This window comes from Pristis pectinata, chromosome 25, assembly GCF_009764475.1.
Source record: "Pristis pectinata isolate sPriPec2 chromosome 25, sPriPec2.1.pri, whole genome shotgun sequence".
Taxonomy (NCBI): Eukaryota; Metazoa; Chordata; class Chondrichthyes; order Rhinopristiformes; family Pristidae; genus Pristis; species Pristis pectinata.
The window spans coordinates 1,644,607-1,663,535 of NC_067429.1; the positions used below are offsets into that span (position 1 = coordinate 1,644,607).

General features: G+C 40.4%; 1 protein-coding gene across 3 annotated transcripts in view; it reads right to left on the reverse strand.

Annotated features, from left to right (window-relative positions):
• smarce1 (SWI/SNF related, matrix associated, actin dependent regulator of chromatin, subfamily e, member 1) overlaps nt 1–18,929 on the reverse strand; it is a 75,832-nt gene that overhangs the window by 54,809 nt on the left and 2,094 nt on the right. For all 3 annotated transcript variants that reach the window (XM_052038742.1, XM_052038741.1, XM_052038740.1), the window contains exon 3: nt 6,567–6,610. In XM_052038742.1, coding sequence (XP_051894702.1) covers nt 6,567–6,610 — 44 coding nt within the window. The remainder of the gene's footprint in view (nt 1–6,566; nt 6,611–18,929) is intronic.

Consider the following 18,929-nt stretch of genomic DNA (forward strand, 5'->3'; position numbering starts at 1 on the left):
CTGGTTGCAAGCTAACAATTGAATGGTATTGCTTCAATAAACTGTGCCCTACTACTTATAGGATCTAAACAATAATTTCTATCCACAATCCTACTCATAAAGCTGCTCATTTTTACCCTTTGGTTAAGTTATATTGCAGTAAACAATAAGACAAGAGTTACTGCATTTTAAAAGTATAGTGCAATCTAACTTTCCCACATATAAATAAGCCGGCACTTCATCTCCTGTCCTTTCAACTCTTGCCAACGGTACTAACATATTACCATCTCACACATGCATTTTCCTACTAAAACAAAACTGTGGTGCACACATGGTACTGGCTTGTGTACACCTCGAATGTTTACTATATTACTTAATGTATACAGTACTGACTAATACTAACCAATGCATTACTTACTTAGTACAATGTTTAATCATTCTTAATTCTAACGTTAATAACTGAAGATATCTTAAAACCAAATTTGAAACATTGACAGACAGCACACTGTGCAAGTGTAGTCAATGTTTGATTCCACAAACTCTATGTCAAACAAACTTGCAATTCAATCTGTCCATTCTTGTACACAAGGAAGTCAAATTGAAGCTTCTTTCAAATGTTGAAATACTCTCCAACTAAAGTAGTTTCAAAACAACAGTCCTATTATAACATAGTGCAAATTGCACCAGGGTTCAATGCCAACGTTAGCCAGAACGCTGTACAATCCATGTTAAATGTTTTCACAGTTAACATAATCGCTGCCTTTCCCAAGCCTTAAAAACGTGGAAGTTCTTTCTCTCTCAAAAAAAAGGACCAGATGTTATTTGGGATTCAGTATATTAAAAGGAATGGTGGGAGCTGGGGGGGGTGGAGGGAGATGGTAGGGAGAACATTCATTTACTATATATTGTTTCAGTAGGAGAACTAGTGCCTAGAGAGATAATTCACTACAATGGCAGGCAATTTGGAAAACCTAAACTGGTTTATCCAAAAATCTGGCAATGACAACAATGTAGAATGCAATTAGAAAATTTAAAAGTATAATATATAATCTGAAAAACAAGTTTCAAAGTCAAAGGAAAGACGTAGGATAAGAAAACATCAAGGTGGCTGACTGGCTGTTTACAAAGACAAATGAGATGTTTATAAATTAAAGGCCTTTAGCATTTAATAAAGCAGAGGTGATTACAAGAAACAGCTATTGGACCAACTAAAATGCTACTGGCAAAGGAGAATGTAGAATTTGTGACAAATATGGGAAAAATATCTTCCAGTCATGGAGGGAGAGAGAGAGTACCATCAAAAAAAAACATATTGGTCATTTATGGTGTTACAAAGGAGTCACCGGGCATGGCAGACATATTAAATGAGTACTTCATATCAATCTTCACTCCTGAAGTTGAAGCTCGACCACAAGGTGAGTAATTTTATCAAAGTAATTTTTTAATTAGATGAACAAAGTTTTAGGATGAATTAAGAACTTGAAGGTACAGCAGCAAAAGCAAGTGAAGGTCTCAGGGAGATGGGAGATAGGAACTTAGAAACAGTGCCCAATTAACCACCATCACAAGCAGTTTCCTCCTCCTTCCTCCTGATTCCATAACCACAGCCAATTTACAGCAACTCTATCTTTTTCTTATATCTGTCTTTTCCCCATATCCCTTGGTATATATATCAAAAATCCATCACTGATTAACAATTAACAAAGCATCCACTGGTATTTGAAAATAAGAGTTCCAAACTCTAAGCACATTTTGCAGGTTCAAGTATTTCCCAACTTCACTATTGGCTATAATTTTTAAACCACGATGAACTTCCCAACCAGTGGGAATACGCTCTCTCCATTTACCTTTCACTTTTTCTTAATATTTTGAATTCTCCCTAAACATTCTAGGATAAACAGCCCAAGTTTGTGTAATCTCTGGCAAATCAATGTTACTTCATTATGCTTACTAAAGAGTGGTGCCCAGCGTCCAAGTGTGGTCTAACTGGGGGCTCTGTGCTGCTGCAACACAACTACTACCCCCATATATCCATATACCCCCTCTGAATAAAACAAAAAGGCATTCAACTAGGCTTTCCAATTAGTTTCTGTAACTCCTGCAATGCAAGCCTCTCCCCTGTATTTACTAGTTCCCTGCAGTTTGGAATGGTTCACTTAGACTGAATGAAAGCTGACGTTATAGTATCCAACTTTAAGAAAGATGACAACAGCCCCATTACATCAATAATAGAAAATTTGGCTGAGGGAGTCATGAGAAAGTCAGACATACACAAGTTCAGACAAGTGTGAGGTGATGCACTTTGGGAAGACAAACCAGGATAAGACTTGCACAGTGAATGGTAGGGCACCGAGGTGTGCAGTAGAACAAAGGGACCTGGGAATACAGATCCATCATTCCTTGAAAGCGGCATCGCAGGTAGATAGGGTCGTAAGGAGAGCTTTGGGCACATTGGCCTTCATCAATCAGGGTACAGGAGTTGGGATGTTATGTTGAAGTTGCATAAGACATTGGTGAGGCCAAATTTAGAGTATTGTGTGCAGTTCTGGTCACCTACCTACAGGAAGGATATCAATAAGCTTAGAAGTACAGAGAAAATTTACACAGCTGTTGCCGGGGCTCAAGGATCCAAGTTACAGGGAAAGGTTGAATAGGTTTGGACTTTATTCCCTGGAGCACAGGAGAATGAGGGGAGATCTTATAGAAGTATACAAAGTTATGAGGGGTATAGATAGTGTGAATGCATGCAAGCTTTTTCCCCTCAGGTTGGGAGAGACTAGAACTAGAGGTCATAGGTTTAGGGTGAAAGGTGAAATATTTAAGGGGAATCTGAGGGGGAACTACTTCACTCAGAGGGTGGTGTGAGTGTGGAACGAGCTGCTAGTGGAAGTGGTGGATGAGGGTTCAATTGTAACATTTAAGAGAAGTTTGGATAGGTACATGGATGGAAGGGGTTTGGAGGAATATTGTCCAGGTGCAGGTAGATGGGACTAGACAGAAAACCAGGCATGGACTAGATGGGCCAAAGGGCCTGTTTCTGTGCTGTAGTGCTCTATGACTCTATAAAGCTTCAAGAATGTCATGATCTATAAATTGATGTAGTTTTTTGAAGAAGCTATTTGGTAGAGATGAGAGATTAGACATTTGTCTACTTAAGACTTCTACAAAGCTTTGAATGATGAGTAGCACTCAAGAAACTATTCAAATAGGACTCAAGCCTGTGCTGTTATATTGAGTTGCCTGAGACTGGCTACCAGCATCCAAGTGGAAAGCTACAGTATGTAGATCAGTAGCTGCCTGGAGAGCGATTACCAGCTCAGCAGACCAAATAGCCATTTCTCTTCCTTAGACCCTTTCTGCATCACATACACTAGCTCCAGGGGCCATAATTAATACCTACCCAGAAGAAGAGCGATGAGCCAATATAAACTAGGAAGCAAAATAATATGTTGAAGCAAACAAATCAAAATCAGCCCAATTTCCCGTTCATGTTAATTAAAATAATAAAAATTTCCTTCTAAATCAACTAGCAATCAGAAAATCCAGACTACAATATCTGCACAAGCAGAACAAAACCTCTCTTATTCATTCATGGGATGTGCACATCACTGGCAATGCCACAATTTACCTTCTATCCCTCAGTGCCTAGGTACCGAGAAGGCAGGAAGACTCAAACACATTGGCTGGTCCGATGTCACGTACAGGCTAATATGGGCAAGGATGAGAGATTTCTTTCCCGGAAGCACACTAGTGAACCACATGGGTATTTACGGCTATCTGGTAGTTTCATGGTCATCAACACCAAGACTGGCTTCCCTTTTTCCAGTGCCAGAGTTATTTATATAATCACTTTAAACTCCCCAGTTGCCATGGACGGATTCAAACTCATGTCCCCAGATTAATGATCCAGTATTCTGGCTGCTAATCCAGAGTTAAACCTCTCTCTTTCATTCTACTCCCCATTACATTTAAACAGCTGGAGTATGGAAAAACAGCCAGTAAAAATGGATATTAATCATACTTCCAACTCTAGTTAATTTACTTGCAATCTGTTGGAAATTTTAATTCCACTAAACATATGGCTAATTGAAATAAACGTGATAAGCTGCAATTTTCCCCTTTGTATCTAAAATGGAATTGGATTCATTTTTATCCACAGCATTGACTATAAAATAGGAAGCATACTTAACAGCAGGGTTACAGCATTTACAGTTTGTTCCTCTCACAAACTGTGTGATGAATTCTGACAACAGGCTTTGGTGACGATCATTTTTCCACAGCCTCTGGGAGAAAACAAAAACCCCCATCTCTTCACAACAGACACACCCACCTGCTGTTAGGTGATCACTGTACCATGACACACAGCAGTAGGATGGAGAATGGCACGCACAATTCCACACGGAGAACAACAACTGTGCTACAGGACAGTGGTCAGGCATCCCTCTGTGCAAACAGAGATTATAACAGAAGGTGAATCACCCTTGGATGCTCTCGTACTCCACTTAATGGTTGGTTGCAAAAACTGCGATGGACAATCCCTGCCAGTATGTCACCTGCACGGCCAGCTCGCCCAAAAAGGCATGGGAGCCACATAGGAAGAATAAATTAAATGAAGGCACAGGACTGAAATGAGGACTCAAATTCTACAATTCACCAAGCAAGAGCCATAGTTTATGATGGGAAGGCACAGTAATGGAAGAAATGCAAGAAATACACAGATCAATCATCTGAATATGAAAAACTAGTTGAATTCCTTGTACACAACATTTTTCTGGAAAGTCCCACAAAAATGTAAACATACTTTTTGTTTCAAACCAGTCACTTATACCTGAGCAAACTACAGATTTCTAGCGCTTCTCTTTTTGAACTCAGATATATCCAACATTCATATCTTGAAAATCCCTAAAGGCCAATGTAATTTAAATATTATGTATTAATGAAACTTCATCATATGCTTTCCTAAAGCACACCATGATGTTTTCCATTTCATTTCTGCTTAACACACAAGGCAACACTTGAATCAAAAACAAAACAAAAAAAAAATCGAGCAATATTCAATTATCCCCACAACCTCTCAAAAACAACATAATGCAACACAAGATTTTAAAATCTCTTTAAAATAATTTTCAAATGGTGTGCACATAGCCAGTTTCTGGTAACAAAGACAGGGGTCTGTATCTCCTTTAGTATCACTTCAGTACCACACAGATATTAGACTTAAGCCCTTAATTTCAAACCTGATACAGGTCTATAAATCTTTCCCAGCACCAATGGTTCAAACTTTCCATGATGATTAAAATTACTTTCTGACAAACATATCATTGTACAAGTAAAAGAGGATTGACAGAAACATTTTCATTGCAAATGGTGAATATTTAAAAGTCAGGTTTGCAACACTTCTCCCCCAGCCTCACCAGCACTTGAACCTTGGTGATTAAAAAACATCCAATGGTTCAAAGAAGAAACTTGGTACTTACTTCACCATAAAATTTCAATACAATGCTGTGCTAACCAGCAACCACAACCGTAAAAGTTCAGGCTAAACAACAGCCAAATGTAACCCTCTTTAATCATTCCTGGATTGTGGACAACACTGGGAAGCTCACCTAGGGAGTGGTGGTGGTTAGGGGCTTTATGTTTTGTATTTTCTGGACCAACTTACTGCTCTTAGACCACTTCTGATAGTATTAACATGAATCACCAAGCTTGAACATGAGTTAAGAGTGTTATCCAACAACAGCTATGCATCATCGAACAGAAAATTATCCTTCAATTTACCTCAATTTCATTTTCTTGATTAAATGAAATCTTCTAGCATAGGCTGTTATGAGTTCCAGTGTTAATAACATGATAGCCATGCACCACTTAACAGAAAATCATACTTCCATTTATCTATATTTTCTTGGCAAATGCAATCTTCTGGCACAGGCTGTTTTACAATATTTAATGAAGACATTTTATTGCTCATTCAACAGACACCACAATACTATCTACACATATTCCATGATCTATCTGTTATCAATTTATACATACATACCCTGCCACCCCTACTCCAACCATCACCTCCAGTGCAGCTTCTAGCTAAGAGAGATGGTATACAAAATCCACAGAATGCCCCAACTGTATTTAATATCAGCAAGAAAATTCTGGCATGACAAACATGGACATAGAAGCAAAACTAATCCTGTTTCACCAATATATCGAAATAATGCAGCGAAAGTGACAGTGACCATCAGATATACTAATTACTTTTATTTGATGTTGATTAAAATTTGATTGCTACTTAATAGATCTGGTACAACCACTTGCTTTGCTCATACATCAATCCACATTGATGATCACTAGGTGCTAGTGATCATCCTGCACTGTCGGTGAAACTGTACCAGGCATCAAATTCCCCCTTCAATATTTCCCAGATGGCAAAGACCATGTACGACTGCATCACTTCCGGCTTTGGTCTAGCTAAATCCTTAACGCACCAATATAAGACAGCAGTGCATCTTCCCTATCCAAGAATCATCAGCTTTAACCAGTTAAAACTTTACAATATTTTTAAAAAAAAATTCACAACAAAAATAAAGACTTACTGTGGTGGGAGCAGGGGCAGGAGGCGGTGCATAGGAAGGTCTTTCTGTAATAAAATAAAATTCAAATTTTAATTTTTGTGCAAATGTAACATTACGAGCCAAAATGTCACCTCCAATAAAATCATAACTCCAACTATTATGTCCTGTGAAATCTCTCATCTCTTCACCAAGGTACAGATCTTATCTTAATATCTTTTACGGGTACCAGCCACTCTCCACTATCTCCCTAAATGATTCTTTTGAAAAAAAATACAGGCCAGTCCACTCAATAGGAGACAGCATTTCTGCAGAGGTATCCCGGTCTCCACCATAATTTCAATGGAATCAACAGAGCAGATGGAAATCCATCATTTCATCAGAGTTTCTACCAATCTCCCAAAGACTAGGGGAACCTTCGCAGAATTACTAGTCCCTGGGTGTGAAAAGTATTTGTTGAATCGACTCCCATCTAATTTCCAGTTGTGGTCACATGGTGCAAAGCAAAAGCCACCAAGACCATATATAGTCCTAAAACCATCTATCCAATTGATAAGGGAGTTAACATGAAGACCTTCCTGTCCTGCATGTGTTTGGCTCTTAACTGGCCTCTGAAATGACTAGTAAACCACTCCATTCAGGAACCAGTTAGGATTGACAATAAATGCTCAACTCTCCAGTAACATTCACATTCCCTGAATGAAAGAACAAAGGATGTGTCCATTAGCCCACAGCACAATTATTTCAAAGTTATCTTTAGAGCAGGTTTGTTTACGTGTAATTTATTTTAGGCCAAAGACCCTACACACTATGCTTTATCTGGAGTGCAAAACTCCCTGCAAATTGAAGTCGCTCCAATAAAAAAATCCAGGGCCAAAACCTGATGTGTAAGTAATAGATGCCTAAATTAATCTTTACCGTATTAAACTCTGGAATAATATGCAAAGGCCAAGGAGCACAAAGTCTACAAAGCACCACCTGTACATACTCCAGTTTTTTTTTCCCAGGCGTAATAGGCCACAATTCATCAATCATTGCCTGGCACACAATCACTGTGAGACAACGGCACAGAATCCCACAAAATGATGCCTTCACAGAAATGTTTTTTTTAATCTTGCAAAAAACACAACAGTGCCATTTAGATGAATGGGTGACATAGATGCCAGTAAAATAGTGAGTATAGCTTATTTTATTTAGTTAGTTTCAATATTCTTTAATTGTTTTAAGTGTGTGCCTTTAGTTTTAAAAAAAATCTAAAATAAAATTTTATTTGAAAAATAGAGGTCCCAAGTACTGGTATTGTTGATTTGGCCCATATCTTTCTACAAACATGAACATTTGCAATGGCTCACTGTTAAAAAAAATGCTTCTCCTCTGGTATGTAACAAGTCATTGTTTGTACAAATCATATCATCAATAATACTGATAGCTTGACAGTCAGTGAACCAGTGCCTCATCAGCTGCCTAAGCCAATTGCAGCTTATTGCTGAGGCAGACCTTATTCTAAACACTACACCACAGCCCTGGTAGCTGACTCCCAGAGGAAGATGCAGTCCTAGACCACAATTGAGAAACAATGACATCTAGGAGAAGGCAGCCAGCGCCTGAGAAAATGATCTTCCCCAATAGATTTCTAGGATTTATTTTATTATACAAACCAAATCAGTATATACAAAGTTAAAAGGCTTCATTGTTACTTGTAATAGATTTCAATACTCCTGTAACAGAAATGTTAAGAGCAACAACAAATTGCACATCATATTTCAGTGATAATAAATCTGATTTGGATGCTCTCACCTGTAATTATAGACATATTTCCATTATAGTCAATACTTGCCATCTCACCCTTCAGCCACATCATTTAAAAAACAGCACCTCAAATGTGTGAAGATTTATGAAGCAGCTGTTATAGGAGCATGGCTCTTGTAACCTTTGAAATATTCCAACAAGTCATTAAGTCTTTTAAGAACTATTACATAGCTTATAACAGGTATGTGCCCCTTTAAGGCACAAAACATCTACATAAGTGGTGCAGTTACAACTAACATGTTTGTATTAGATCGAAGGAAAGGTTATATAATGTTGCAAAGTTGAGGATTGGTAAAGTTTCAAGATTCAAGGAGTATCAAGAGAAATTGGTAAATGGAAATGTGTAGGGGTAGGACACATACAGTAAATGGTAGGGCACTACCATTGATGAACAGAGACCCAAGGGTCCAAGTCCTTAATTCTCTGAAAGTGGGAACACAGGTCAATAGGGTGGTGAAGAAGGCATATGGCGTGCTTGCCTTCATAGCAAATAGAGTATAAAAGTCTGTACATTATGTTGCAGCTTTCAATAACTTTAATTAGATTGCAGTTCTGGTCACCACACTATAGGAAAGATGTGATTGCGTTGGAGAGAGAGCAAAGGGGATTCACCAGGATGTTGCCTGAAATGGAGGGCTTTAGTTATGGGGAGAGATTGGATAAACTGGGCTTGTTTTTCCTAGAGTGAAGGAGGCAGACTGGTAACCTGATAGCAGTACATAAAATTATGAGAGGCATAGATAGAGTAAATAGTCAAAATCCTTCCCCCCACCCCCCCCCCCCCCCCCCCACAGCAGGGCTATCAAAAACAGAAGGGCATAGGTTTAAGGTGAGAGGAAGGAGTTTTAAAGGGGTAATATTTTGGTTTAAACAGAGAGTGGCTAATATCTGGAATGTGCTGCCAGGGGTGGTAGTGGAATCAGATTATAGTTACTAATGTAATGAGGCATTTAGAAAGATACTTAAATATGCAAGACAAAGAAGGATAAGTTGCTAATGTGGGCAAATGTTTTACTGGGCAAAAGGGGACGTAGTACGCTGAAGGGCCTGTTTCTGTGCTGTATGACCCTATGACTAATGAAAATTTGGAAGTAATCTGGCAGAAAACAAAATAGGCTGTAAAAGCTTTGATAGACAAGTAAAAAAAAATGGAGGGTTATGGGCTGTGTAGGAGGGAAGGGTTAGATTGATCATGGAGTAGGTTTATATAGGTCAGCACAACGTTGTAGGCCAAAAGGCCCATACTGTGCTGTATGGTTCTACACCAAAAATGAGTTAATACAGGTAACTCATAGACTGAGACAGATTATACTGTGAAACAAGTAAATGGCACAAAAATTAAACAAGTACTGAGAGTAACTATCTTCAAACAAAAAGATACAAAAATGTTCCTAAAAATAGAGAGAGCAAACAATAATAGCGAGTTGAAAGGAACGCGTTATTAAACAAGTAGTATTGTGGGAATTAGTGGGACGGAAAGCTGATAAATTCAATAGACCTGATGATCTGCATCCCAAGGTTTTGAAAAGTGGCTACAGGGATAGCTGTCACACTGACTGTCTTCTTTCAAAAGTCTATGGATTCTAAAACTGAAATGTAACCCCACTACACTGAAACCCTAAAAGTGCACAATCCAACCATTTGGAAATCCCGATGGATTGAAATATGGCTCACCAGGTAACATTTGCAATTTTCACTCCTCATCATGTCAATTTTCACTCCTCATCATGTCCCTTCCTACTCACAAGCTCCCATTCTCCAAGCACTCACTGTGACCTGGTTCCCGTTCTCCCTTCCTACTCACCTGGTTCCCTGGTTCTGCTGCTCTCAGATCACTCACCAGGGCCCAGATTCCCGTGGTCCCTTTAATCTTACCTGGTTCACTGAAATGTTATTGTGTAATATATTTTGAAAAAAGGTGATAAAAAGTGTGTTGGAGCATTAACAAAACAACATCCAATATTCCAGAAAATCTGCTAGTTTGTCACAATCAAAGTCCCATGCATGCCACATTAAAAGAGCGTTACTTTATATAAAAAAGGACAGAAAGGGGAAACAGGCAACTTCAGACCCATGAGCCTAACATCAGTAGAAGGGAAAATGCTAGAACCTACTCTAACCAAAGTGACAACAGGACAATTAGAAATCAAAAATAAGGCTGGGCAGAATTAACATGGATTTATGAAAGTGAAATTATGTTCATCGAGTGTTTTGAGGATATAATTAGTAGAAACAGTAAGGGGGGAACCAGTGGATGTGTTGTATTTGGAGTTTAAAGGCCTTAAATGTGATTTTACGCAAGATGTTATAAAACAAAAATAGAGCACATGGGACTGGAATAATATACCAACATGAGTTCCGAAGTGGACAACAGGAAGGAAGCACGGAGTGGGTATAAATAGGTCAATATTTATTGTGACTGGTACAGTGCTGCAGGTTATCAGTCCAAATTTGCTGATTGGACAAAGCTGGAGGGGGTGGGAGAGTGGAAGTTGTGTAGAAGATGCAGAGAGGCCTTAAGAAGTAACATATAAACAAAAAATGCCACAAATACTCGACAGATCAGACAGCATTTGTGGAGAAATTGAGTTATTAGAATTTATATAAATAACTTGGATGAAAGCATGAAAGATATAATTGCTAAGTTTGCTAATAACACAAGGATAGTTAAGAAAGGAGATTGTGAAGAAGACAAGGCAGCGATAGAAAGTATATAGATTGATGAGACGAATGGGCAAAAGCCTGGAAAATGAGAATAATGTAGGAAATGTCAAATTGTTCACATTGGCCAGAAAAATAAAAAGGAAGCACATTGTCCATAAGGCCTTAAGACATAGGATCAGAATTAGGCCATTCGGCCCATCACGTCTGCTCCACCATTCGATCATGGCTGATTTATCTTTCCCTCTCAATCCCATTCTCCTGCCTTCTCCCTGTAACTTTTGACGCCCTTACTAATTGAAAACATATCATCCTCTGCTTTAAATATACCCAATGACTTGGCCTCCACAGCCGTCTGTGGCAATGAATTCCACAGATTCACCACCCTCTGGCTGAAGAAATTCCTCCTCATCTCAGACCTAAAAGGGACGTCTTTTTATTCTGAGGCTGTGCCCTCTGATCCTAGACTCTCCCACTACTGGAAACATCCTCTTCACATCCACTCTATCCAGGCCTTTCAATATTCGGTAGGTTTCAATGAGATCCCCCCCTCATCCTTCTAAATTCCAGCGAATATAGGCCCAGGGACAGCAAATGCTCCTCATACGTTAACTCTTTCATCCCTGGAGCCTTTCCAATACCAGCACATCTTTCCTTAGATATGGGGCCCAAGACTGCTCACAAAACTCCAAATGTGACTCAGCCTCAGCATTACATCCTTGCTTTTAGATTCTAGACATCTCAAAATGAATGCTAGCATTGCATTTGCCTTCCCTACTCTCTGCATCTTCTACGCAACTCCCACTCCCCCACCCTCTCCAGCTTTGTCCAACCTGCAAGTTAATCTTTGGGGAACCCTGCACTAGGATTCCCAAGTCCCTTTGCACCTCTGATTTCTGAATTTGCTCCCTATTTAGAAAACAGTCTACACCTTTATTCCTTCTACCAAAGTGCATGACTGTACACTTCCCTTCGCTGTATTCCGTCTGCCACTTCTTTGCCCATTCTCCCAACCTGTCAAAGTCATTCTGCAGACTCCCTGCTTCCTCAACACTACTTGCCCCTCCACCTATCTTTGTATCATCCGCAAACTTGGGCATAGAGCCATCAATTCTGTCATCCAGATCATTAACATATAATGTGAAAAGTAGTGAACCCAACACCAACCCTGAGGAACACCACTAGTCACCGGCAGCCAACCAGAAAAGGCCCCCTTTATTCCCACTGTTTGCCTTCTGCCAGTCAGCCAATTTTCTATCCATGCTAGTACCTTTCCTGTAATACCATGGGCTCTTATCTTGTTTAGCAGCCTTATGTGCAGCACTTTGTCAAAGGCCTTCTGAAAGTCCAAGTAAACAACATCCACTGACTCTCCTCGTCTATTCTGCCTGTTACTTCCTCAAAAGAATTCCAACAGGTTTGTCAGGCTAGATCTCCCCTTAAGGAATCCATGCTGACTTCCAAACACTCCCGAAACCTCATCCTTAATAATGGGACTCTAACATCTTACCAACCACTGAAGTCAGGCTAACTGGCCTATAATTTCCTGTCTTTTGCCTCCCTTCCTTACAAAAGAGTAGAGTGATGTTTGTGATTTTCCAGTCCTCCGGAACCATTCTTGATTCTAGTGATTCTTGAAAGATCACTACTAATGCTTCCACAATCCCTTCAGCTTTGTCCAAGTGGTGAGAGATTGCAGAGCTCTGAGATGCAGCGGGATCTGGGTGTCTAAGTACATGATTCACAAAAGGCTAGTGTACAGATAGAGCAAATAATTAGGAAAGTTAAGAGAATATTATCATTTATTGCAAGAATTGAATATAAAACAAAGGATGTTATGCTTCAGTTACATTGATGAGATCACATCTGGAGGACTATGTTCTTTACTGGTCTCCTTCTTTAAAAAAGGATGTTAATATTTTGGAAAGAGTTCAGAAAAGATTTAGAAACATAACATAGAAACATTGAAAAGTGCAGCACAAGGACAGGCCCTTCGATTCACCATGTCTGCACCAACGATGATACTAAATTAAACTAATCCCATCTGCCTGCACATCGCCTGTATCCCTCTATTCCCCACCAGTTCATGTGCCTGTCTAAATACCTCTTAAATGTTGCTATTGTAGCGGTTGCTACCGCGGAATAAAACAAGACTCTACTCGGAGGATTGCCAAACAGAACTGGTTTATTTTCCCGCCTTGTGCGGGCCCTTTAAGGGAGAAAAACTCCCGCCCAAAAAAACCGGCAATGACGTAAGTCCTACGTCATCAGGACTTTCCCGCGCGCGGGTTCTCCCCGTCGCTCGGAAAGACGAGGCCCGCCGCCATCTTGGGCCTCGTCGCTCCGACGCCGCGCGACCCGACTGCCGAGCCGGTTCGCCCGACTAGACGGTGAGTCGCCACACTATCATACCTGCTTTTACCACTTTCCCTGGCAATGCATTCCAGGCACCTACCATTCTCAGTGTGTAAAAAAAAAGCTTGTTTCACCAATCTTTAAACTTTCCCCCTCTCACTTTAAACCTATGCCCTCTAGTATTTGACATTTCCACCCTGGGAAATTGATTCTGTCTACGCCTATCATAATCTTATATGCCTCTATCAGGCTGCCCCTCAGTCACCAATGCTCCAGAGAAAACAATCCAAGTTTTTCCAACCTCTCCTTATGGCTAATACACTCCAATCCAGGCAACACCCTGATGAACCACTTCTAGACCCTCTCCATAGCTTCCATATCCTGTCTATAGTGTGGCAACCAGAACTGAACACAATGCTCCAAATGTGGTCTAACCAAAGTTTTATACAGCTAAGAATCAGACCAGAATTTGTCCAAATAATTTACATATATATTACACACACAAGAGGTCACAGACTGATCTTTGTGGAACAGCACTAGCCACAAACCTCCAGTCAGAGAACCACCCCTCCACCACTACCTTCTGCGTTCTATGACCATGTGACTTAAATCTTCTAAACCAGCCTACCATGAGGTACCTCATCAAATGCTTTACTGATGTCTACGTAGACAACATCCACGATCCTACCCTCATTAATCATCTTTGTCATTTCCTCAAAAAACTCCATCAAATTTGTAAGGTGGGACCTCCCCTGTACCAAGCCATGCTGACTATCCCTAATAAGTCTATACATTTCCAAATGCAAGTAAATCCTGTCCCCAAGAATCTTCTCCAATAACTTTTCTAGCACTGACACAAGACTCTCCAGCCTATAATTTCCTAGTTTGTCCCTGCTTCCCTTTCTTAAACTAAGGAACTATGTTGGATATTCCCAAGTCTTCTGGCACCTCACCTGTGGGTAAAGAGGATACAAAGGTCTTTGTCAAAACCCCAGCAATCTCCTCCCTTGCTTGCCTCAGTACCATGGGAGCCCTGGGGACCTATCCACCTTAATATTTTTCAAGACATCCAACACCTCTATCTTGTTAAGATTGACATGCTCTAGAATATCAACATACCCTATCCTAATCTCACCATCATCCCTTTTTTGCATATAGGTGCATGGAATATGCTGCCAGGGGAGATGGTAGACACAGATATGATAGCAACATTTAAGAGGCATTAGTAAGGCATTTGACAAGGTCTCTCATGGTAGGCTGATCCAGAAGATTAAGATGCATGGGATCCATGGTGATTTGGTAGTTTGTATATAGAATTGGCTAGCCCATAGAAGACCAAGAGTAGTGATGGAAGGGTGTTATGCTGGCTGGAGGTCCGTGACCAGTGGGGTTCTGCAGGGATCAGTGCTGGGACCTCTGTTGTTTGTGATATATATAAATGACTAGGATAAAAATATAGATGGATTTGTTAGTAAGTTTGCAGAGAATACAAAAATTGGTGGGGTTGTGGACATGAAGAAGTTTGTCAAAGGATACAGCAGAATATAGATCAGTTACAGATATGGGTGAAGAAATGGCAGATGGAGGTTAATCCAAGCAAGTGTGAGGTGTTTCACTTTGGAGATCTAACGTAAGGGGAAAGTATAGATTTAATGGCAGGACCCTTAACAGCATTGACGTACAGAGAGATCTTGGGGTCCAAGTCCATAGCTCCTTGAAATTGACTGTGCAGTAGTAAAGAATACTTGCCTTCATTGGTCAGGGCACTGAGTATAAAAGTTGGCAAGTTATGTTGCAGCTGTAAATTTTGGTTAGGCCACACTTGGAGTATTGCATACAATTCTGATTGCCCCATTCCAGGAAGGATGTGGAAGCTTTGGAAAGGGTACAGAAGAGGATTACCAGGATGCTGTTTGGATTAAAGGGTATGAGCTATGAGAGGTGTTGGACAAACAATGGTTGTTTTCTCTGGAACATTTCAGGCTGAGGGGAGACCTGACAGAAGTTTATAAAATTAAGAGAGGCATAGACAGACAGTCAGAATCTTTCTCCCAGGGTAGAAATGTCAAACAGTAGAGGATGTGCACTTAAGGTGAGAAGAGGAAAGTTTAAGGGAGATGTGCAATGCAATTTTTTTTAAAAACACAAAGAGTGGTGGGTGCCTGGAATGGGCTGCCAAGGGTAGTGGTGGAAGCTGATACGATAGTGGCACTTAAGAGGCTCTTAGATAGATACATGAATATGCAGGGAATGGACAAATATGAATCACGCGCAGGCAGAAGAGATTTAGGTTAATTTGGTATGGCGTTCGGCACAGACATCATGGGCCGAAGGGCCCGTTCCTGTGCTGTACTGTTCTGTGATCTGTGTCCTTCTGCTTCATGATTTCGTCTATTCAACACTGAAGTACTCATTTAGGACCTCACCCATTTCCTCTGGCTCCACACATAAATCCCCTCTTTTGTCCTTGAGTGAACCTACCCTTTCCCACTACCCTCTTGCTCTTTATACATATCAAATCTCTTCGTATTCTCCTTGATCCTACTTGCCAAGAATATTTCATGGCCTCTCTTAGCCCTCCTAATTTCTTATCTCAATTCTTTCCTGCTTCCTTTATATTCCTCAAGGGTCTTATCTGATTTCAACTTCCTAAACCTTACATATGCTTTCCTTTTCTTTTCGACTAAACTTATATCTCTGGTAATCCAAGATCACCAAACCTTGCCATCCTGAACTTTCATCCTCAGAGGAACATGATCCTGAACTCTAACCAACTGGCCTGTAAAAGAATCCCCACATCAGATGTGGACTTGCTCTCAAAAAGCTACTCCCACTCTATTTACCCAGTTCCTGCCTAATACTGCTGTAATTAGCCTTCCCCCACTTTTGCACTTTCATCCAAGGACCAGTCATATAGCATAGAAAACAGGCCCTTTGGCCCAACTTGTCCCTGCCTACCAAGTTACCTAACTGAGCTAATCCTATTTGCATTTGGCACATATCCCTCTAAACCTTTCCTATCTATGTACCTGTCCGAATGTCTTTTAAATGTTGTAATTGTACCCGCCTCTACCACTTCCTCTAGTAGCTCATTCCATATATGCACCACCCTCTATGTGAAAAATTTGCCCCCTAGGTCCCTTTTAAATCTTTCCCCTCTCATTTTAAACCTATGCCCTCTAGTTTTGAACGCTTACCCTGGGGAAAAGACTATGGCTATTCATGCTTTTCACCTTAACTATAGAAAAGATTTTTATAAATCTCTGTAAGGTCACCCATCAGCCTCCTATGCTCCAGGGGAAAAAGTCTTAGCCTATTCAGCCACTCCTTATAACTCAAACCCTCCAGTCCCAGTAACATCCTCATAAGATTTTTTTGCCCCTTCTCCACTTTAATGACATCCTTCCTACTGCAGTCTTATCCTTACAGAATTATGGTCACTGTTCCCAAAATGCTCCCTCACTGAAACTTCGATCACCTGGCCAGACTCAATCCCAAATATACGATCTACTATGGCCCCATCCCTAGTTGGACTATCTACATATTAATTCTGGAAACCCTCCTGGATCCACCTAACAAATTCCACCCCATCTAAGCCCCTGACACTAAGGAAGTCCCAGTCAATATGGGGGAAGTTAAAATCACCCACTACAACAACATTATTGTTTTTACATCTTTCCCTGACCGGCCTGCATCTGTTCCTCTCTCCCATTGGCTATTTGGAGGCCTATAACATAACACAATCATACGGATTGCTAGCATTTATTAGACACACATTAAATGGCCAATCTATCTTATGAGGAAAGGGTTGTCATTCTTTGGAATTTTCTTTCTCAAAAGATAATGGAAGTGGACATTGACTGTTTTGAAGGCAGAGAGAGATTCTTGATAAGCAAGAGTGTGAAAGACTACTGGGTAGAGACAGGAATGTGCCAAGGTTACAGTCAGATCGACCATGATTATACCGAATGGTGGAGCAGGCTTGAGGACTGAGTGGCCTCTTCCTGCTCCTAATTCGTAGATTCACATGTATATTTCGGGTCGATGCCCTGACACCAAATAGAATCAAAAAGTCAGATAGACCTAAAACATTAATTCTGCTACTCTCTCCACGATGCAGTTTGACCCTACCATTTCAAGCATCCTCTGATTTCTTAAACTTCGAACATTTGAGTTTCGTTGATCTTCAGGAAAGTGTAGATAGGTTAAGTGAATGGACAAGGATACAGCAGTTGGATTATAATGTGCAAAATTGTGAAATCATCAACTTTAAAAAAAATAGTATAGCAGAGTATTCTTTAAAATGGTGAGAGATTGAAAAGTGTTGGTGTTTAGAAGGATCTGGGTGATCTTGTACACAAACCACAAAGTTAACATGCAGGTAGAGCAAGCAATTAGGCAAGCTAATGGTATACTGGTCTTTTTTAGATAAGGATTTAATAAAGTGATTGAAGACATCTAACTGAAATTACATAGGCCCTGGTGAGAACACAACTGGAATACTGGTACAGGTCTAATTTCCCTACCAATTAAGGACATACTTTCAACAGAAGGTGTGCATGGAAGGTTGTCCAGCTTGATAATCTGGGTGGGTGGGACACAAAGGTGAGGTGGGGTGGAGTGGAAGTGTCCTACATCAAGAATCTGATTATAGAAGAAAGAGAGAGGAGATCTCATTGAAACATACGAAATTCCTAACAGGGCTTGAGAAGGTGAATATGGGGTTGACGTATCCCCGGGATGGGGAATCTAGATTCAGGGGTTACGGTACAGAGTAATTCAGGACAGACATGCAAAGAATTTACATTACCCAGAGAGTAGGGAATCTTGGGTAGAGACTTACAAAGAAGGTTGTAGTGGCTCAATTATTGAGTTGTCAAAACATAGTGATAGATGTTTGAAATATTAAGGAAATTAAAGGATTATGGGGTTGGTACAAGAAACTGCTGCTGAGCCATGCTGACCTAGTGTCAGAACAGGTCAAGGGGTTGATTGGCCAATTCATGCTTGTAATTCTTACATTCTGATGGCAGCAAGTAGCAAGGCTCATGAATTAGACAGAAGCCTCATGAATAGTTTGCATGGATCCAGTGGGCCAAATAGTCTCCTTTTGTGTTGTAATAAGTAATCCAAACTGGCGTAAATCAGGATTGCATGCTGGTCCCACACTCTTCTCCATTTATCTAGCTATATGAGAATGTTTATCCAAAGCCATCAAGCACATTATCTATGTAGTCTGATATCGAATGTTAATGCAATCTCTTCAATCTCTCTCAGCTCCATGCTGAAAATAACATTGGCAACAATAACTAAACTACAGTATGCTCAAAACTGTATTCTGAATAAAATGTCTGTAAGCCCTTCCAGTTATACGCTTACAACAGCCTAAGCCTAATCCTTTGTGTTGATAAAAATAAAGTTCTCTACCAGCCTGCTCCCAGCCATCAGACCCAGCAAAAGTGGCTGGCACTGAACGTGAGGAATACTTGGCCTTGGCAGCCATCCCTCCCTTTGGACAAACGTGTACAATGAGATTAGGCACAGAATCCACTGTCTACGCCT